This window comes from Dermochelys coriacea, chromosome 2 (assembly GCF_009764565.3).
Source record: "Dermochelys coriacea isolate rDerCor1 chromosome 2, rDerCor1.pri.v4, whole genome shotgun sequence".
Lineage (NCBI taxonomy): Eukaryota > Metazoa > Chordata > Testudines > Dermochelyidae > Dermochelys > Dermochelys coriacea.
In genome coordinates this window covers 49230166-49253434 of record NC_050069.1, presented here as the reverse complement: position 1 = coordinate 49253434, position 23269 = coordinate 49230166, and the positions used below count along the sequence as shown (strand labels likewise).

At 41.9% G+C, this 23269-nt stretch overlaps 1 protein-coding gene across 1 annotated transcript in view; it reads right to left on the bottom strand.

Moving 5' to 3' along the window:
* The window catches only part of CNGB3 (cyclic nucleotide gated channel subunit beta 3), a 139763-nt gene that overhangs the window by 95281 nt on the left and 21213 nt on the right, over nt 1-23269 (bottom strand). The window contains exon 3 of the mRNA XM_043507642.1: nt 15590-15710. Coding sequence (XP_043363577.1) covers nt 15590-15710 — 121 coding nt within the window. The remainder of the gene's footprint in view (nt 1-15589; nt 15711-23269) is intronic.

The window sequence follows — 23269 nt, the reverse complement described above, 5'->3', positions numbered from 1 at the left end:
AAATGAGCCATTCTACAGCAATGACAAGGGGGAGAAAGTATGTGGAAGAGGAGAAGCTTCCTTGAGCTCATGATCCCACTACTCAGCATAAACTTTCATAGATTGGGGAGGAGGAGCAGAGAACAAAAGATGAGAAAGACCAGAAAAGTAGTGGGGGAATAGAAGTAAGGTACTCTGCAGAGTGTATTATTGGTTTGACACTTAGGAATGTTGATAAGAGATTTGCCCTGGCCCCAGTCACCTCCAAAGGTCAAAATTCCTGTCAGATAAGAAAGGTCACTCTTCACTGAGTCCAGGGGTTACAGAGAGTGAGAAGAACATTCATTATGCCTATCATGGAAGGAGCTACCAGACAGAACTGTGAGTATGAATATAAAAACATTTAAACCCAAATATATATTTAACATTATACACACACAAAAGTATGTTAAATGCAAGTTAAGATTGCAAAGTCAAGCCTCCAACGCTAGAAGATGCCAGAATTAACATTGCCTGTGTAGCCATGACTCAACCCCATTGTACGTATACATAATATCATTTTTTCCATAGAACCCCTGGCTCATTCAGTGCACAGGATGGATGGACATCACCGAATTAGCAGCTATTCAGTATTTTGTTTTCCTTGTTGTTCAGTATGTTGGCCCATGCCTTATTTACTGCACACCATTCAAATCCATTTCTGAAGACAGAATTATTAATTTTCTCATGGCCTTTTCTGTGTGTTGGATTTCCCCCCGAGATCTCTTCCACTTGGTTCCCCAAGAACTCAGTTTGACTCCAGTGTTGTCACATAAGTTTCTTTATTTGGCAAACAGCAAAGCAATGCTGAGTTAATCAGACTCAAGCAACCTGCATGCTAGTTGGCTGTTTCTGAGCAGCCCAGGTAGGGAGCTACAACACAGCAAACATTGTGAGGTGCCCAAAGTTTCAGGGCAGGAAGTGGCAAAGTCCCTCACTGGTCTGGATTGCACCCCAGAATGTGACAGTATCACAAAGTTACACAGCAAAACTCTTCCTTTATATCATTTACACATTATATTGCATTTACTATACATTACATTATATGTTTTGGAGTTGGCTTGGTCACTTTTTAGGAACCAATCCCTGTACAGCATGTTCTGCCCATGCACTGTTCATGCACAACTTACTCTTTTCCTCATCTTACATTCCAGGTTATATTATTCATTGTTATCTTATCTATTGTAAATGGTTCCTTGGGTGTTCCCCCCCCCCCATCTTAGCTAGTACAGACATTCCGTTTCTAACCTGCTGTTCCATTTACCTCTCTAATCCTATCTCCCAAGAAAAGAGCTCTCACCCATGTGCAGTTACTCCGGTCAAGGCAAGTCTACATTCTGTTGCTTTTGTTTTTCTTTTTTATATTAGCATTTGTTTTATTTGCATAATATTTTTGGATTTTTTATGCTTTTTTTAAAGTTTACTATGCAGCAACACATTCCCAAGACCACATTAGTTGTCATTATTTGAACCACTACTATGCACACTCTGGCACTCATCACAGTGGCATCTAGGCACTTCACAGACATTAATTGATATTCACAACATCCCTATCAGGTGAGGTGGTATTATAATTAGCATTTTAAAGATTGGCAACTGAGGCACAGAAACACTAATATCAAAAGTATTGGCCCAATTTGTGATGCCTGTGACTTGATTTTTCATACAATTCAGCATTCTATAACACTTCATATGTTCAGAAAACAGCTCTGATTGACATCAGTTGCAGGGGAGGCATCATGGAAGCAGCCAATCAGAGCCCAGCAGGCTCAACTAAAAGAAGCTGCATGGGTTTAGCAGTTCATTTCCTGGATGGGACCAGAGGGGTAAGGAAGGGAGGGCAGGCCAACCAACCAACAGGCTGGCTGGCTGGCTGGCTGGCTGGCCGGCCGGCCAGCCAGGGGAGCTGAAGGGATAACCAGAGTTTGGTTCTGGCTGTATTTGTTTAAGCTGGGAGAGAGAGACATTGAGATAAAGTGGCCAGGTGGGAAGAAGGTTGGAACCTGGAATAGGGGGCAGGCCTGGGTTTCCCGTCCCCCTGTCCCAAGCCACCAGTAAAGTGGTATAAACCCTGAGAAGGGGGACAAGGCTGATTTGGAAGCTCAAGTGAAGGACTGAATTTAAAGGGCCCCGAGCTTGGGGCTGAAGACTCTGGGGAGGGCAGATAAAGTTTTGTTGGACTCTTTTCTACCCCAGAAGGCGTTCATTTTGATTGTGTGATCCAGCTGGAGGACCAAGCCACTGAAGACCCACCAAGTGAGGTTGACAAACTACAGGGGGAATCCAGGAGCAGGAAAAGGAGTGCAGTACCAGACACAGAAGCATGAGGCTCTCAAGAGATGAGTGCACCCTGTTATGCTATCTGTGAGAAGTCTGGTGTAAGTGACTTTCCCAGCATCATACAGTAACTCTGTGGTAGAGGCAAAGAGATTCCAGGGCAGCATTCAACTGCCTAAACTCCTGCCATGTTCACTATGCACATTCCAAGTTCCACAACGAATGAGGCGGGAGTGCTAAAGACAACAGCCTCATTCATTACAGAGCCTTGATTCATCCCTAGAACAGGTGCAGGCTTGGCATTGAATGAGGCAGTTCTCCCTGACCTCCTTGTCTCTCTGTCCCAGTGTTTCCCCATATCCCCAGCTCCTCCTCCCTAACCCTCATCTCAGTTCCCTCCCCCAGTCTCCTCAGCCCAGCCTTTCCCATTTCTCTTCCTCCCATCCTGGTTCTTCATCAGTCTCCCTCTTCACATTCCAGTTGGATAGCGTCTTCCTTCTCCTCCTCACTGCCTGAGTGCCAGCATGGGGAGCATTGGAGACTCAGTTTGCCTCCTCTCAATTCCTGTGTTTGGTCCCACAGCATCGTGGCTGACAGGAAGGAACAACTGGAGGGAACATCCTGCTCAGGCCCTGCAGCCCTGGGCTAGTACATGCTTGGCACAGATGGAATCTTCAGAGTTTAGCTGCCAAACACTAGCAACTTTCTCTATTTAAGCATATGTGAACTGAGATTTTTCAGAGGCTCATAACTTGGCCAGATTTGGGCAAGTTTTCATAAGGATAGCCAAAGGCACTCACATACCTCTGACACAAAGGCCACCCCTGTCAAATTCCAAGTCCCTGCTAAAAAGTATAGAGGAACTAGATCTTCTCAACAAAATAATAAAAAAAAGTCTTCAAACCAATGTGGGGAAAACAATGGTTTTTTTTTGTTAACTTTGTTCTGAGAAATGGCTCAAATATTTTGCTGAAATTTTCCAAAATAATTCAGCCTGAGGTAGACAGCTGCCATAGAAACGTTCAGCCCAAATAGCTAAAGTTTGAAGCTATAACCATCTGAAAAGTGTCCTATAATGAAAAGTGTCAGGTAACCTTAACTATACGTGTGCTATATGCATTGCTTATAATGGAATCATCAGCATTTAACTTATTTAAAATAAGCATTGTAAATAGATGTTTACTGAGATTTAGCAAGAGTGTTGCATTGGATGTACTAAGTGACTTACATATTTTTAACATAATATCACTAACAAGATTAAATCTTTTTGTTGGTTGGTTCTTTTCAAACAATAGATTAATAGAAGAATTGAATATTTTGGGCAAAGTTCATAATTCTTGTTTCACATAATGGCATCTTTCTTAGTTTTACTGTCCTTTATGTTGATATCTTGCAAAATGTTTATATCAGTGAAAGACTTTATTCAGAATATTTATAATTAAAGAAGTAAATCAGCACTATAGTATGAAGAACTATAGGACTCCATCTCACTTACAGAGTCTAAAACAGGAATTATTAACCACTTATTTACCTAGATTATAATTATTACTACAGTTTAGTATAAAACAATACCAAGGAATGAAGAAAGAATACAGCCTTTCACAGACTGTACAATTAAATGTTTGTGCTTTTACTGCATTTAGAGTCTTCACTGAAAATCTTTCTGTGTTACTCTTTTAATTGTAAGTTTGCTACTATCTTGTCCTACCGGGTGAAATCCATTAAATAACATAGACTACTACTTCCTGCAATACAGATGGAATTTTAATGCTCTAGGTCTGCATGTCTCAGTTCTGACCCTTCCTAGTTTAATCCATTTTGGAACAGACTGTGCATCAGTATTTTTCTATTTAATTTACAACTACACAATTTATCCACTGCACTAAATCAACTTTAGCAACTGAAAGTGACAGTCTCTGAAAGGTCTATGCAGGGAGAAAATAAGCGCTAAGAAAGATGTTCGTAATTTTTCTTTCCTTCTACATAAATGAAAAATATTTGAACAGGAGCTGAAAACATATGAGAGGGCTTTCCTTTGTCTATGGTTGGATTACATCTCCCATGATACATCACTGTCTCTCACTGGCTGAGCTGCTGGAGTGGAACCATTTCAACATGGTGTGGGCTTTCCATCCTGCTCTGGAACATTGCTACTTGGTAAGCCCTGCATTGGGATATGTTAGGATTGCTGGATGCAAGGGCTCCAGGCTCCATTTTGGCTTCTCATCAGATACCGTGAGGTAAATAGTATCTTTAGTAGTGCTGGGTGAGTTTAAAGGTTCCTTATACCACATCATCACTGTGGTGATGATTATAAGCACATAGTGCAGATATCACACAAGTGCCTCCCAAAGTTAACAATAAACATGGTGACTAATATTGGTCAAGTCAGCTTTTTCTCTCATTCCTTCCCACAGGAGTGAACAGTAGGTTTAGATTTTTGATTATTTTTTAAAATACAATCTGCTGCTGCTACTGTGTTAGGAAGGCGGGAAAGCCCCCTTGGTTATGCAACACAGCAACAGCTCCTTGTTGTTTGTTGGATAAGACAGAGGAGAAGGAGGAAAGATTTTGTGGAGGAGGCACGCTATGTTTCTCTTCCAGCTTGAGCAATAGATACAGCTGGGAGCCAAGGCTTTAGAAAACCGTACTGACGGGGCCACAGAGTACGGAAGACTTTAAAATTGCTACAGATATTTCAATACTGAGGAAACTATGGATATAGGGGTGAGAAGCAGGGTTCTCTCTTCCTTTGGATTCAAACAGGAGCTGGAAGAGACACAAGGACAATCTTCTATATTTTTTATTTTTGGTTTTGTTTTTTAAACAAACCTTGGGGGTTGGGGGTGGGAGGGAGAAGGTTTGGGCTTGGGATGTCCAACATACCCAGGGAAAGGTAAAGCTGAGTGAAAACACAATTTTTCAATGTTTAAAGCTGCCACTTGCATCTGATCACGACACAAATATGTTCAATATTCACATGAAAATTTGGAGCTAACCCCCCTTTTTCAAGTGTATTCGTCAGAGCTGAATTAGGTATATCAAGAATTCATTAGTTCATGACACCTCAACTTTTATATCCAGAATTGGCAACCCCAAGTTGTCACAAATCATGAATCAAAAGCTCATGATTGCTTAAAAACCATGAGACTTTAAAATATAATATACTTTGGGTGCTTTTTGCCTGCTGTGTTTTTGAGTCTGTTTAGTGCAATTGGATCATATTTTACAGCTCTTTTTTTCTGCAACCACAAGGACTAGATAGCATTTTTTTTTTAAAGAAAGTAAAATTCCCTCCTAATCACTAACATCAGAATCTGGACTAAAATGACCAACTCATAACACCTAAACCATTGAACAGCTATCAGATGTTAATGACTTTCAGTTGATTTGATCAATCAGTTAAAGATGAGCCAATCTCATCACCAACCATTTGAGATCTTAAATCCCCCATAATTAAGTAAACATGTTTTCATAAAGTCTATGTACCTAGGTAATACTAAATATGTATTAGTAGCTGAGAAGTCATCATATGATTGGGTGCAATCTATAAATCATGTATGGATTAAATCTGCAAGTCTACATTTCAGCAATTGGCTATCAGTGTTTGGTATACTTTTCTATCTCCTTTTTACTAATGAGTTGTCATTTTCAGCTCAGAGGCCCAGATCCACGAAAGAGTTAGGCATTCCAGTATATAACTTTTAGGTGCCAGCCACTGAGTGGAAGCCTAGGTTAGGCACAGAGTCTCTATATAATGCATGGAGAGACATAGGCACTCAAGAATGGGAACTACAAAATCCAGTATGCTAGGCAGGGAGCCTCCTAAGATAGCCAATAGCAGATGCTGGTGAGAGGAGAGTCCTAAATCCCACTCCCCTTTGGTAGTTGAAGGAAGAGACCTCCTTTATAACTTTTAGCCCAGGGGTTAGGGCACTCCAGTTCAATTCCTCCTTCTGCTGAATGAGGAGAAGGGATGTGGACGTGAGTTTCCCACCTCCAAGTGAGCAGCCTAGCCACTGTTCGCTGGCATACTCTGCTGTTGAAGTTGTTCTGCTTTGTATAAATAATTAAAAATGCATGGGAGCGAGTGAGAGGTCTCTGTAGTGCAGTGGTTGAGGCACTCATCTGGGTGGTAGGAAAACCCATGTTCAGTTTCCTGCTCCTCATCAGGCAGAATATGGAATTTAATGGGGTCTCCCACACCCCAGGTGAGTGCCTAACTACTGGGCTAAAGGTTATAAGGGAGTCCTTCTCTCCTAGCTGTTCTGTGTGGAGGGCCCTGCAAATAAGCAGGGTGGAGCACTACCTATCTTCACCTGGTTTGAGGTTTGTACTGTGGCTTGGATGTGAGATAGAGGCAGTAGTACTCATGCCCAGAGGCAGAACTTGTGTTCTTGGAGAATGTAAACAGTAAAAATTTAGGCAACCAGTGAATTTAGGCACCTCCAGGATTAGGCAGCTGCTGAGCAGGGATGTTGAGGCTCTCAGTAGTCCCTAAATTTTGGATTTAGGCATCTAAGTCCTTTTGTGGACCTAGGTCTTAGTGATTGTGGGGGAGAAAAATCAAATTATCTCAGGAGGAAGCAATGGAATAAGGGAAACCTGGAACTCCTCTTGATAAATTCCACATCCCTGCAACCTCCCTAAGCTCAAGTAAGTTGCAAAAAATAAACATATTTTCTTTCTGATAAGCAATCCACATAACTTTTCAATCATGCAACTGACCAGCTAACTGATTTGAGAAAATCAAATGGCTCATCTACACCAGAAAGTCACTTAACTTTGTGCCTCAGTTTCCCCATATGTGTAATGAGACATTAATGAGGGCCAATGAAATATTTGTAAAGTGCTATATGAATTTAAACATTAAATATAGCCCTTGGAGAAATTACTAGGACTATATCTCAGGGCTTCCTGGTTTGTTTCTCTGCCAAATCCTCTAGATTATGTAGTTTTTAAGGGCTCTTGATATTCAATCTTTTTTCAAAGTTCACTATAACAGCTGTATTTAAAAGCAACTTTTAATGCTTTGGAGTGTTTCAGAGTGAATAATTTTCAGTCCCTAAAACTTCTCAGACAGATTCTTGAGGAGGTGAGAACATGAAAAATAAATGTCAAATTTTGTGTGAGTTTTTGCATAAATATTTTCCTGATTTTTTTCCCCTTTTCCCTTCCTCCCCCAGCTGTAGTCATATCCTTAATTGGATTTAAATAACCATAGACGCACCCACTTATTAAATGTAACAGATTTTAAAAAACACCATTAAACTGTCATGACACTCCTATGTATTTCTTTTCCATTCATTTCTGCATAGTAGGGTTTCTGTGAACAAACCATGTTTTCTCTTTTAGCCAGCCTCCATGACCTATTAAAATAATTCATTATAGACAAAATCCACTATTGCCAACATACACAAAGACATCAGTTGCTTTGATCAAAAAGTTGTGAAACTAACTAGAGTTGGACTAAGGAGTGGTGAGGCTTGCATTTGTAAAACCAGCTCTGTTGGGTTTTGGTTTGACAAGCCAGTGATAGTTTGGAAGCAGTTCCCATGTTATCTAAACCATCAAGGTTCTGGTTATGTCACACCTTGCGTTAGACAAACCAAGGCCCCTGTCCTGCAATCTGCTCTGCGTGGTCAGATCCTCTAACTGCATGGAGCCCCACTGGTGTCAATGGGGCTGCACATGAGCTAAGGGATCTGCCAGCATGGAATAACTTGCAGGATTTGAGCACAAGGTTTTTATAAAATATTACTAGACATATTTTGATTTTTTCAAAACCTGATTCATGGAAGTTGTGTTTAAAATGGCATTTCATGATGAGCTCATGTCCCTCTCTAGACATAAATGAACAATAGTAGGAAGCTACTGAAGAGAGATTCTAAAGTTCTGTTTACACATCTCTTTCATTCACCTGTCATGTACAGTCCAGCATGTAGATTGTGAGCTTTCTGGGGCAGGGACTGTTTTATTTGTCTGTAGCACCTAGGCTACAGGCTACAATGACCCTTGACTGGAGTTTCTAAGTGCTCCTATTAGACAAATAATAAACCTATAACAACTTAGTATACAAGAAAGAAAGGAAATACAATAACACTTTATCCAGGGTCTCCTTGCATTCTGCCCATACCCCTCCATTTCAGAGACTCCCTGCAACAACTCTCCCAACCCACTCACTCAGGCCAGGGGCTGTGTGTGTCCTCTGTGACCTGCTCCCTTACAATTCTCCCCCCTATGCCAGGGGTATATGTGGCCTCCCATTCCCCAATTTCCTCTGTGCCAGGAGTTCTGTCTGACCCAATATTTAGAGCCTTGCAAATCTGTGGCTACCTGCTTTATATTTCTGGATATCTGCAGACCATGTTTGCAGATTGGATGCGGATATAAATTTTATATCTGTGCAGGGCTCTACCCCCTTTCCCATATCTGTGTGCCTCCCTTCTCCTATACCAGGATTGTGCATTTTCTCCTTCCCATGGCAGCATCTCTATGCCCCCTCTTTTCCCCCACCCCCAGATCTCTGTTTTTCCTTCCCTGTTTCTGGGTTGCCCCTCTCCCCTCCACATCCCTCCTGAGGCCCTGCTTTCTCCTCCTCATCTCCACTCTAGGTCCCTGCTTCCATGCCCACCCATCCAGTTCCCCTCTTAGATCCCTGCTTTTTCTTCCCCACCACTCCCAGGCTCCTGGTTTTCCCTACTGCCAACTCCAGTCTCTCCCCACACGCTTGCCCCCAACCCAGGGAGGCCCTTCCTCCCCAGGTCCCCACTCCTCCTTCTACAAGCCTGAAGAGTTGCTCCTGGCCAGATTTTCCCAGGATCATCCATTTTTTCTAAGTTTGTGTCCCAGGAAATTACTAAGTCTTCCTAGAACACTAAAAGCCCTGGGTTTTGTTAAATCCATTTCCCTGCCATCTGCCTGCCTTTCCCTCCAGGTTTCCCTTCCATACAAGGGGCCTCCCATCGTATGATCCCCTGCAGGCAGCATCCCACATGTTCTACTCTGAAGCAGGCTGTGCTTCCTCTGTCCCCCAGGGCACAAACTTTTGGGACCAAACCAAGGGGGCCCCTTGTATGGAGGGGAAACCCCCAGGGAAAGGCAGGCTGAGGGCAGGGAAATGGGAGGTAGCAAACCCAGGACTTTTAATGTCTTGAGAAGACTTAGTGATTTCCTGGGACACCAACTTAAAAAAAGGACAGTCCTGGAAAAACCTGGACAGGAGGCAACCGTACTGGAGGGAGGGCAAAGGGCTTCTCCTTGGGCCCAGCTAAGGTGTGGGGGGCTGTAGGGCCCATCAATGGCTTCACGAGGGAAAGGTGGGCTAGGTCTGGGTATGAGGGGCCCACCGGGGTGCTGGAACAATTTTTATAGTGGGGGTGCTGATGATGGAAACCATCCATTTGGTGTTTGTTATTACAATTTCAAGACAGAGAGTGTGGCAGCTGCCCTAGTTCCAGCACCACAGGGTGCCCATTGATGTTTTAGTCCTCTCCTCTCATATTCCTTGGTGTGTCACCATTTTAAATGTTAGAAGGGTGTGGAAGTAGTGAGCGGCACCAAGCCCCACCCTCTCATGGAGTCCCAGACAGCCCTTACCCATGCCCTGGTTTTCTGTACCTAGGAGAGGGCAACCCTACAGACCCCCCCATAAGATTCTTTTATTTTCGGAATCCAGGCTTCAGCTGATTTCCATATGTGGCAAGTTAAGCTGTTGCCTCTGATCTCCTCGGAGAGATTCCTCTGTCTACAGCACCAGGCAGTCTGGGGGACCTGATTTTTGCTGTGAATCAGAATTTTCTGGTGTTCCAATTTACACCAGAATCAGTAGAGTTGTGCCCATTGGTCCCTAGAACATTCACTAAAATCTTGGTATAGATCAGATGCAGCATTCCAAAGTTAATGCATTACAAACAAAAATGTCACTGAGTGTTAGACCTTGGTTTGCTCGGCCAATTATAAGTTTTCTGCAGTGGTTGTGGTTTTTATAAATCATTTTAAGGTCCTTGTCGCACATTGAAAAAGACAAGTTCTAAACTGAAATTTAAAATTGCTAAAACCAAAATGCAACATTCATTTTTACATAGACATATGAAAAGGAGCAAAGATTAGATGTAACCTTTGCTGTGTTTGTGTGTATGTATTTGGCAATTTGGTTTTATTAAGTACATAGTCTATATTCCATTTTAAAACTTTTTCAGTGTGTCTATACACAGTAATCTTTAAATATCATTACAGCTGAAATTGTCTTGTTATTCCAAGACTTAACTCCTATTAGAATGCTGATAAGATTCTGAATGCTAGACTGTTCTCATTGTCCCTGCTGTGAAGAGACTGCATATACTTAGCCCCCAAGAAGAGATTGCCATATCTCAGCAAAAAGTTATTCATAGAAATAACCCATTGTTTTGTTTTAGGTGGGGGTGAGAAACAATATATTAATGGACAAACCAGACTAGTTACCGAATCCTTATCTGAATCATTAGGAAACAGACATTAAAAGTTTCAGTGACTGAGTCATCATTCAGCTACACAGCACATAGTCCATTCAAGTATATCTCCCCTTTTTAGACATAATGCTTAGATGTTACTAAGGAATCTATGTCTGCCTACTAAGGAAGCTATGTCTCCCTACTCTTTATTAGTGTCCATCACAATTAATTTTTTTATTTTTCAAAATCAGAGTGCTGGCATGCAAAGCCCCAAACAGGTCATTTTTCTTGCTAATGGACAAACAGCATCCATGGAAATTTCCAGGGGTGAAAACTGTCGCTGCTAGGAGCTAAGTGACTCATCCAACAAGATAATAAATTGATTTGTTCTTTCAGAAGAGATTCACAAAAAAGACAGGAAGTGCTGCATCATGAGTTAAAAGCTAATTTAATATAAATGAATTGGAAGATGGATACAGTACACTTATGACCCAATCCTGTAAATGCTTACACTTGTGAGTAGTTCTGCGGGCTTCAGTGGGATTATGCCCATGACATATGTTGCTCATGTATGTGTTTGCAGGACTGAGCCCTTATACTGCAAGCTACTAGGGGAAAAATCCTTTGCCCCCACAATTTTCATATAGTATTGAATACATTGTCAGTGCTCTAACAATTTAAAAAAAAATTAAACCGTCTCTAATGCAAGCATTTATTAATCTGTTATAACCATAACAGTGCAGCATTTGTGAAGTATGGATTGTCTGGGGTCATGTGTGCATCAGCCTTTACATACACAAAATGTAGCATCTGATCCATAATATGTCCATTCAGGGCATTCCAACATGCATACTCATGACTTCTAATCCTCCAGAAGAGCAATCATCCCCTTATTATGCTTTGATTACCCATACTCTTAATGGGTAATAAATAGATATTCAATGGAAAACAAAATATAGTGGATAAAACAGGGCATACATACAGGAGTTAAGAAAAATTTACTTCACAGGCTGACTTTCCTCTCCTGTTAATTAAGCAGCATATGCTTTTATTGTTTCACAAGCATATTGCAATTATGTTAACCATGGTTACACAACTCCAAAAGGAACAGCAGGCCTATAATCACATACAAAGCAATGGCACAATGAAGACACTTTAGCTGGGTTTTCATTGTTGACCTGCTGATTCACATTTAAATTGCCAAGTTATTTATAAGATTTCCAATCATTCTAGTGGGAGTATTTGTGTCAAATATATTCTTTCTAGAGGAGTGTGCTCATTTATTTTGCTCATTTTGCTCATTTATTCCTGGTCGTTGTACTAAGAGCTCTCTTGGTGAAAAACAGGAAATAGTTAATCTTCTCTATAAATAGCAGGTCCGGGAATGGCTGTTTCTTTGTATTCTGGATAGTTATAAAGTATGATGAGTAAATGTAAGCAGGAGGAATTTTCATCTGGCTTTGCGAGCATATGCGTAATGGTTATAGTTCAAGCATACTCCTTTTCCAAAATTTGCATTTATTTTTAACTTAAAAATGACAACAAAACATAAGTTGAAGCCGGAACTTTCTCCAAGCTTGGTTGTTCCTAGAGGGGAAAACTCTATCCCTGCTCCTGCTTCTCTCTTCTCAGACAAGCACATTCCAACCCTTTATATGCTGTTTGGAATCAATGTCTATCAATTCACTCCATTTAGGAAAAAAAAACCCCATCTTTACATCTCTATTCAGGGTTCAAGCACCTGACATAAGGATGATGCAACAAATAATAACTGAGGTAAAGAGATGTGCATTTGGATTTCCAGATAAGTTATGTTATTGAAATGGGGTAATTCACTGGGGTTTTGTTAGCTGCTGAATTAGAATTCAAGCAGAGGTACTAAAAGAAGGAGGTGAAATTATATCACCCCAGGAGCTTTACTGTGTGAGGCCTTTGATGGCTGCTTTATTTTCATTGGTCCCTCTTCTATTTCTTAGTATTTCTATTTCTAACTTAGCAATACGGCAAATAACTTAACATTGGCATTTCTCTCAAACTTGGGCATGATTGTGTCCTCTGTACAGCTTAATATGGAATAGTAATGTTCTTTCCACAGTCTGGCTTGCTCTTCATGCATTTTCAACATCTGTCCATGAGAATCCCTGATGGGCATCACCTGTGACAGGCTAGCTCTTCCTGAGGGTCTTTCACCAGTCTATAATCTGCCCACTGTGGTGCTGCTTCTGCCTCTGCAACCTTACCCTGAACCCAGATATTTCTATTTTGCCTCCACCACTGGAAAGATGGTATCATTGTGGCATTGACAAAAAAAGGTGGTGTTACTCAGGGTGACACTAAGAACACCCTGTATTCACATGCTACTTGCTATTGTAGTAATCTTTGTACAAAATGCACCTATGAAAATTAAGAACTCACTGATCAGTAATATTCTTGTGTGACGTATGTACACAATGGGTATTAAGAAATCTCATGAACAGTTTTAAAGATTTGAAGCCACATGGTTGTGCCTAATGATTCTTGATTTTACAGAAAGTCCCAGGTGCTGTACATGTTGCATGCAACATAAAACAAAAAAGAGTCTGAGGTTTAGTTATCAATTCTTTAAAAAAAAATTACACCCACACACTTCAGAAAAGGATCCAGAGCAGTATAGTGTCATGTAATAAATTCTGCAAATGGCTGTGCTTAGTCACAATGGGTATTAAGAATTTATGAATATATTCTGGAATTATAACTAAAGTTTGTGTAAATTAGGTGTGTCGGGGGAGTTGTTAAACATGTCTATCCCAAAGAAAGGAATGTGTATACATGTTTACCTGTAAACAGAACCATCAAGCTAACAAAGGGTGGAGGCAAACTTCACACTAACGAGTGTGTGTGTGTGTAAATGATATCATGGCATCTACACCCAGCTGGAGACAGAAGCATCGTCTGGGTTTTACTTTTTAAAGAATCCATTTCAAAGGTTTACTGATCTTTAAATATGCGGGGGGAGGGGGAGGGAGGAAAGACCCGGTGGAGTTTTGCTAGAAGCTATGGGATACCAGACAAGATGATCAACATGAGAAGGAGTTTATATGATGGACATAGATCAGATACAGGCCTGGATGAGTTATTTGATATTGTGACTACAGTTAGACAAGGGTGTGTGTTATCAACAAGCTTTTTTTGCATTACTAATAAATGGGGTGATGAAGCGAGCAACAAAAGACATTGTAGACAGTGTAAAATGGATTAGCTGAGATGAGTCACTGGACCTGACTTTGCCAACAACATTGCTTTATAAATATGCTGCAGAATGGAATTACTGTGTTTACAGAGGTAGAACAGAAAGCAGCAAAACTGGATTGAAAGTAAATGCAGAGAGAACCAAGATTATGAAGGTAGGAGGTTGGGCAACAGACACAAAGCTGTATGTGGATGGAAAAGAAATCTAACAGAGTTCTGCTATCTGGGGAGTGTGGTGACATTTGAAAGTGGCTGTGCTTAAAGATTTTCCTATGAAATTAGGAAAAATAAACATCACTTTGGGAAGGGTAAACAACATCTGGTCAAACAGAGGTCTCCACACCAAACTAAAGGTCAGATTATACCATTTGATTGTAGTGTGCTCAGTACAATACAGCGCAGAGACTAGCCAATGCTAATAGCTAACAAAGAGATTGGAGGCTGCCCATCACAGATGGCTCAGAAAGATACTACACACATCATGGAAAGACAGAATAACAAATGTAAGAGTAAGGGAGCTCACAGAGCAGGACATGTTGTAAAATATCATACAGAGAATGCTCAGGCATCTGGGTCATATACTCCATATCAATGATGGGAGAGATGCTAAGGAGTAGCTGAGGGAGGCAATAAAAAAAGCGAGGAAGGCCAAAGGAAGAACTGGTGGGAAACAAAGAAGAAAAGGAGTACTTTGGCACCTTAGAGACTAACAAATTAATTTGAGCATAAGCTTTCATGAGCTACAGCTCACTTCATCGGATGCACAACATGGGAAACAGTGACAGAAGATATTCAATGTGCTAGTTTCAACTGGGAAGAAGTACCATAACTATGGAGTGACTGTAATCAGTGGGGGACTGCCCAATGTGTCAGTGGCACAGGAGGAATTGAGGTCTAAAGTAATTCATTGAGGACAGCAAATTGCTCTTATCAGTGCTTGAATTGAGGGTGAGGTGGGTGGGAATAGCTAGATTAGCATACCGAGTACAGGTGAAGTTATCAAAAGTGCATGATACATGAGAAATTTCATTTGTGGTGGCATGCTGTTGGTTGTCATAGAATTATATGAGATAACAGTAATATATTCAGGTTCTTATATTGTGTCATTACCATGGTATCTGAGGGCCTAATAGAGAATTGTAATATAATAACTTGGAACAATTAGATTTTAATAGTAAACATCAATTTCACTGTACACACACAAACCAACAAAAATTTTCAATTGATATTTGGAATTTACAGAGCAAAAATGCTGTTTGAAAGCTTAGTTTGATTTAAGGTTATTTACTTTGTCAACATCATGTTTTAAAATATACAATCCATGTTATAAAGCTTTAATTCTTTTGAATCTAAATGTCTACTGTCATTAAATAAATGGCTGATTCCCCCCCCATAATTTCCCACAACTGTGAAATATAAATAAAAAATAGGAAAAAAAGCTTTAAAACCATACCTTACTGCAATTGTGACAATTGAAATTGATAAAAATAAAAAATGCTTATAGAAACATTCAATCTATCAAAATTAAAATTAAAAATTAAATTCTGCCAAGCCTAAGTACAGGACACAGCAGTGTAAAGTTATTATCAGATGTCAAGAAGAAAAATCAACTATCTTTTATAGTAATTACTTACTTAGCAGCCTCATCTTTGCCATTATTGGGCTGTTGACTCTGTTCCTGAATTATCCCAGTTGGTTCTGCTGACTTTTCAGTCTTTAGGGACACAGGTGATTTTGCTGGAGCTGCATCTGCATCTGAAACAGACAGTAATATTTAAATCACTATTTTAGAACAGCTAATGAAAAAGGGCATCTTAGATGCTATTGCTGCTTTTATGGACAAGTCCACAAGTTACATATTTGGGGGCCTCAGTTTTCTGAACAACTTCCTGCATAGATTTGATTTAATACCAGTTACACCAAAAAGGTTGATGAGTGTATCCTGTGGAAGAAGTGCATCATTGAGGTTTATCAGTATAGATTTGTTGGCAGCTCTCAAAACAACAATGATCAGTTCAAACAACTAGGACTCCTTCAGTGTTAATGGCTGGTTGTGTATATATGACCATCAGATCATATAGTTTGAAAAAGCCAGGATGGTAAAACAAAGAGAAGATTCCACCTGGCTTCTTTGCTTTTGCATGGTTCACATTAGGGAAAATTCATAGGAAAGCATTTTGTTCTTAATTTAATCTTCTCTTGCCTTAGCCTGAAGAACAGACCTGCTTGTCTCCTGAGTGAACCACTATTGAAATATCACCTAAAAATGTGTACATGTAGAGCTTTTTGTTTTTTAAAGAAAAACGGAATTTACAATTCACTTAGTTTTAAAAGGAAATTGGAGCTAGGTTTTGCTTTTACGTTTGAATATTGTGAGTTCCCCTGACCTTTATCCTATGTAATTTCTTTCTCTAATTAGTCTTAGTTGATATTTTAATTTTCATATTGAAAAATCATCTGACAATGGACACAATCCCAGCCTTAATAAATACTGTAAGTGTAATGTGATAGGGAAAAAGCCTAGCACCTAGATCATAACAAATCTTGAGCCTTTCTTGTGTATATACTGTATTTAATTTTAAGATGCAAGGGAGTTGAGGAGAAAAAAAGTTAAGCCACACATAATCTTTAGATAAAAAAAGATTAATTTTATGATGAATGTTAATCTCTGTGTACAAGAGTTGGTGTTCATCAGTATGGCTTTTCAGAGGTGCACAGCCATTCACTGCAGTGAACTGTTCAGTTGCCAAGTCACAAAGCCATTGTTTGCAATAGTATTTGAAAAGAAGCCCTAATGTAAGAAAGTAGGGCAGTTTGGTGACTAAAAACAGAAGCTGAACTAGACCACAGTGTGACATTAACTGGTCAGCAAACCTCATCTTAACAGGAGAGGAGACTAGGATACCACAGTTGTACACAAGGCAGCTTAATTTAATAGATAATTTTAAAACCTACATTCACAATTTAACAAGTAAGGAGAAAAACAATGCATGCAATCTAAACAAGGTAAAGAAGTTACTCTTTGAGCTGATACCTATGAGTTCTCTTAGGGCCAGATCCACAAAGGGATTTAGTTATCTCAGTCTCAGTCTTAGCCCTGGTCTACACTAGGTGTTGAGGTCGAATTTAGCAGCGTTAAATAGATTTAACCCTGCACCCGTCCACATGATGAAGCCCTTTTTTTCGACTTAAAGGGCTCTTAAAATCAATTTCCTTACTCCACCCCCGACAAGGGGATTAGCACTGAAATCGGTTTTGCTGGGTCGAATTTAGGGTACTGTGGACACAATTAGACAGTATTGGCCTCCAGGAGCTATCCCAGAGTGCTCCATTGTGACCACTCTGGACAGCACTCTCAACTCAGATGCACTGACCAGGTAGACAGGAAAAGGCCCGTGAATTTTTGAATTTCAATTTCCTGTTTGGCCAGTGTGGCAAGCTGCAGGTGACCATGCAGAGCTCATCAGCAGAGGTGACCATTCAGAGCTCATCAGCAGAGGTGACCATGATGGAGTCCCAGAATCGCAAAAGAGCTCCAGCATGGACCGAATGGGAGATACGGGATCTGATCTCTGTATGGGGAGAGGAATCCGTGCTATCAGAACTACGTTCCAGTTTTAGAAATGCCAAAATATTTGTGAAAATTTCCCAAGGCATGAAGGACAGAGGCCGTACCAGGGACCCGAAGCAGTGCCTCGTGAAACTTAAGGAGCTGAGGCAAGCCTACCAGAAAACCAGAGAGGCGTACAGCCGCTCCGGCTCACAGCCCCAAACATGCCACTTCTATGATGAGCTGCATGCCATTTTAGGGGGTTCAGCCACCACTACCCCAGCCGTGTTGTTTGACTCCTTCAATGGAGATGGGGCAACACGGAAGCAGGTTTTGGGCACGAGGAAGACGATGAGGATGAGGTTGTAGATAGCTCACAGTAAACCTGAGAAACCGGTTTTCCCGACAGCCGGAAACTGTTTCTCACCCTGGACCTGGAGCCAGTACCCCCCGAACCCACTCAAGGCTGCCTCCCAGACTCGCCAGGCAGAGAAGGGACCTATGGTGAGTGTACCTTTTAAAATACTATACAAGGTTTAAAAGCCAGCATGTTTAATGATTAATTTGCCCTGGCATTCGTGGCTCTCCTGGATATACTCCCAAAGCCTTTGCAAAAGGTTTCTGGGGAGGGCAGCCTTATTCCGTCCACCATGGTAGGACACTTTACCACTCCAGGCCAGTAGCACGTACTCAGGAATCATTGTTGAACAAAGTATTGCAGTATATGTTTGCTGGCATTCAAACAACATCCGTTCTTTATCTCTCTCTGTGTTATCCTCAGGAGAGTGATATCATTCATGGTCACCTGGTTGAAATAGGGTGCTTTTCTTAAGGGGACATTCAGAGGTGCCCATTCCTGCTGGGCTGTTTGACTATGGCTGAACAGAAATGTTCCCCGCTGTTAGCCACGCGGTGGGGGGAGGCAAAATGCGACCTTGTGCTGTGCATATGTGCTGTGTATCTAATGTTAACAGCAAGGTTTACCATGAAAGAGTGTACCCATTGTTCTATAAAATGTGTCTTTTCAAATACCACTGTCCTTTTTTTTTCTTCACTAGCTGCATGTGTTTCAAGGATCAGGTTCTTCTCCTTCCCAGAGGTTAGCAAAGATTAGAAGGCGAAAAAAACGCACTCGTGATGAAATGTTCTCTGAGTTCATGCTGCCTCCCACACTGACAGAGCACAGACGAATGCGTGGAGGCAGACAATGTCAGAGTGCAGGAAAGCACAAAATGACCGGGAGGAGAGATGGCGGGCTGAAGAGAGTAAGTAGCAGGCTGAAGAGAGGGCTGACGCTGAAAGATGGAGGCAGCGTGATGAGAGGAGGCAGGATTCAATGCTGAGGCTGCTGGAGGATCAAACTAATATGCTCCAGCGTATGATTGAGCTGCAGGAAAGACAGCAGGAGTATAGACCGCCACTGCAGCCCCTATGTAACCAACCGCCCTCCTCCCCAAGTTCCATAGCCTCCTCACCCAGACTCCCAAGAATGCGGTGGGGGGGCCTCCGGCTACCCAGCCACTCCACCCCAGAGGATTACCCAAGCAACAGAAGGCTGGCATTCAATAAGTTTTAAAGTTTTAAACTTTTAAAGTGCTCTGTGGCCTTGTCCTTCCCTCCTACCACCCCTCATGGGCTACCTTGGTAATTATCCCCCTATTTGTGTGATGAATTCATAAAGAATGCATGAATGTGAAGCAACAATGACTTTATTGCCTCTGCAAGCGCTGATTGAAGGGAGGTGGGGAGGGTGGTTAGCTTATAGGGAAGTAGAGTGAACCAAGGGGTGGGGGGTTTCAACAAGGAGAAACAAACAGAACTTTCACACCGTAGCCTGGCTAGTTACGAAACTGGTTTTCTAAGATTCTCTGGTGCGCACTGCGCCCTCCTGTGCTCTTCTAACCATTCTGGTGTCTGGCTGTGCATAACCAGCAGCCAGGTGATTTGCCTCAACCTCCCACCCCACCATAAACGTCTCCCCCTTACTCTCACAGATATTGTGGAGTGCACAGCAAGCAGTAATAACAGTGGGAATATTGGGTTCGCTGAGGTCTAACCGAGTCAGTAAACTGCGCCAGTGCGCTTTTAAACGTCCAAATGCACATTCTACCACCATTCTGCACTTGCTCAGCCTGTAGTTGAACAGCTCCTGACTACTTTCCCGGCTGCCTGTGTATGGCTTCATGAGCCATGGCATTAAGGGGTCGGCTGGGTCCCCAAGGTTAACGATAGGCATTTCAACATCCCCAACGGTTATTTTCTGATCTGGGAAGAAAGTCCCTTCCTGCAGCTTTTGAAACAGACCAGAGTTCCTGAAGATGCGAGCGTCATGTAGCTTTCCCGGCCATCCCACGTTGATGTTGGTGAAACGTCCCTTGTGATCCACCAGTGCTTGCAGCACTATTGAAAAGTACCCCTTGCAGTTTATGTACTCGCTGGCTTGGTGCTCCGGTGCCAAGATAGGGATATGGGTTCTGTCTATGGCCCTACCACAGTTAGGGAATCCCATTGCAGCAAAGTCATCCACTATGACCTGCGCATTTCCCAGGGTCACTACCCTTGATATCAGCAGATCTTTGATTGCATTGGGTACTTGCATCGCAGCAGCCCCCACAGTAGATTTGCCCACTCAAAATTGATTCCTGACTGACCAGTAGCTGTCTGGCGTTGCAAGCTTCCACAGGTCTATTGCCACTTGCTTCTCAACTGTGAGGGCTGCTCTCATCTTGGTATTCTTGTGCCTCAGGGCAGGGGAAAGCAAGTCACAAAGTTCCATGAAAGTGCCCTTACGCATGCAAAAGTTTCGCAGCCACTGGGAATCGTCCCAGACCTGCAACACTATGCGGTCCCAGCAGTCTGTGCTTGTTTCCCGAGCCCAGAATCAGCATTCCACCTCATGAACCTGCCCCATTAGCACCATGATGCTCACATTGCCAGGGCAAGTGCTTTGAGAGAAATCTGTGTCCATGTCCTCATCACTCTTGTAACCACGCTGACATCGCCTATTCGCTCGGTTTCGCTTTGCCAGGTTCTGGTGCTGCATATACTGCTGGATAATCCATGTGATGTTTAACGTGCTCCTAATTGCCAAAGTGATCTGAGCGGGCTCCATGCTTGCCGTGGTATGGCGTCTGCACAGAAAAAAGGCGCGGAATGATTATCTGCTATTGCCTTGACAGAGGGAGGGGCGACTGACGACATGGCTTACAGGGTTGGCTTACAGGGAATTAAAATCAACAAAGGGGGTGGCTTTGTGAGAAACTGAATGGCCTCCTCAAGGACAGAAATCAAAACTGGGTTTAGCAGGCCATTGATTTCACAGAGGGAGGGAGGGAGGGAGGGAGGGGGGGAGAAAATGAATACAAAACAAATCTGGTCTATTTCTTGTTTTGAGCCACTTCATTTATCTTTATACATCTTGCTGGCAGCAGACTGTGCAGTACGACCGCTAGCCATCGTCATCTCCTGGGTGCTCGGCAGAAGACAGTGCAGTATGACTACTGGCCATCGTCTTCTGCTAGCTGCAGATTAAAAGACAGCGCACTGCCGGTAGGACTCAATCGCCATGAGACGAAACAAGGGAAGTGACCTGGCTGAGTCACTCCAATGTTTGCCCAGGCACCCGGTTAAAAGAGCACCCAGGACGACGTCGACGATGGCTACCAATCATACTGCACTGTCTGCTGCCAAAAGGCAATAAACTGCTGCTGTGTAGCAATGCAGTACCACATTATGCCAGGAGACATAAGTTGACGGTTAGCTGAGTGTGCTCCATGCTTACCGTGATATGGCATCTGCACAGGTAACTCAAGAAAAAAGGCACAAAACGATTGTCTGCCCTTGCTTTTACGGAGGGAGGGAGGGAACGGGGGCCTGACGATATGTACCCAGAACCACCCGCAACAATGTTTTAGCCCCATCAAGCACTGGGATTTCTACCCAGAATTCAAATGGGCGGTGGAGACTGCGGGAACTGTGGGATAGCTATCCACAGTGCAATGCTCCGGAAGTCGATGGTTGCCTCGGTACTGTGGACACACTCCGCCGACTACATGCACTTAGAGCATTTGTGGAGGGGACACACACAATTGACTGTATAAAAACACTTTCTACAAAACCAACTTCTATAAATTCAACCTAATTTCGTAGTGTAGACATACCCTAAGAGACTAACACATTTATTTGAGCATAGCTCATCTTAAGTGATCACTCTCGTTACAGTGTGTATGGTAACACCCATTGTTTCATGTTCTCTATGTATATAAATCTCCCCACTGTATTTTCCACTGAATGCATCCGATGAAGTGAGCTGTAGCTCACGAAAACTTATGCTCAAATAAATTTGTTAGTCTCTCTAAGGTGCCACAAGTACTCCTTTTCTTTTGTGAATACAGACTAACACGGCTGCTATTCTGAAACCTGTCAAAGAGCTCAATTACTATAAGGCATGTTTTCTAACCCTTTAATCATTTTTGTGGCTCTTCCCTGAACCCTCTCCAATTTATCAACATCCTTCTTAAACTTTGGGCACCAGAGCTGGACACAATATTCCAGCAGCGGTCGCTCCAGTGTCAAATACAGAGGTAAAATAACCTCTCTGCTTTTACATGAGATTCCCCTGTTTATGCATCCCACAATTGCATTAGCTCTTTTGGCTACATCATAACACTAGGAGCTCATGTTCAGCTTATCATCCATCACACCCTGAAATCTTTTTTAGGCTCACTGCTTCCCATGATAGAGTCCCCCATCCTGTAAGTTTGACCTACATTCTTTGTTCCTAGCTGAATACATTTATATTTAGCTATATTAAAATGCATATTGTTTGCCTGCAGCCAGTTTAAGAAGCAATCCAGATCATTCTGAATCAGTGACCTGTCCTCTTCAATATTGACCCTTTCCCCAACTTTTGGGTCATCTGCAAACTTTATCATTGATAATTCCATATTTTTTCCAGGTCATTGATAAAACATTAAATAGCGTAGGGCCAAGAACCAATCCCTAAGAGACACCAGTAGAAACAAGCATACTTCATGATGTTTCCCTGTTAACCATAGCATTTTTGAGACCTATCTGTTAGCCAGTTGTTAATCTCTTTAATGTGAGCATATTCTTGTGGGAACATGACAGACTCCATCGCCAACTTTTCTTCTATCACTGTGAGGTTCAAATTTCTGAGAATTTTTCAAAAATAAAACCTCTCATACAACATTTCTTCGGAACCTATTAAATACAATTCAAAGGATGTTAGTTTATTTTTCAATGGAGCACACATGACTTCTGGGGAAAACTCCCATTCATGCTAATGATACATATATTAAAATAGACCCAGCTACATAGCTGCATTTTTTTTCCACTGCATGCATCCGACGAAGTGAGCTGTAGCTCACGAAAGCTTATGCTCAAATAAATTTGTTAGTTTCTAAGGTGCCACAAGTACTCCTTTTCTTATAGCTGCTAGGGACTTTTCTGTCCAAGTTTAATTTAATTTAATGGAAAATAGCTAATTTGTCAAAAAGAAAATTGACATTTCCCACAGAAATTTCCCTTAAACAATCAAAAATCTGAAAAGTTTAGCTAGTTAACAAAATCCTGAAATTTTGAGGAATGGTTCCCATTTCCCCACTTTCACCTAAACTTTTTGTGTCGGGGGGAAGGGTGGGTAGGTTGAGACTTGGGGAAACGGACATTTCCAAAACAGCTCTACTCAATAGTTTTGGTTTGGACTTTTAAAACAAACAGAAAAACTGTTTGTATGGATTAA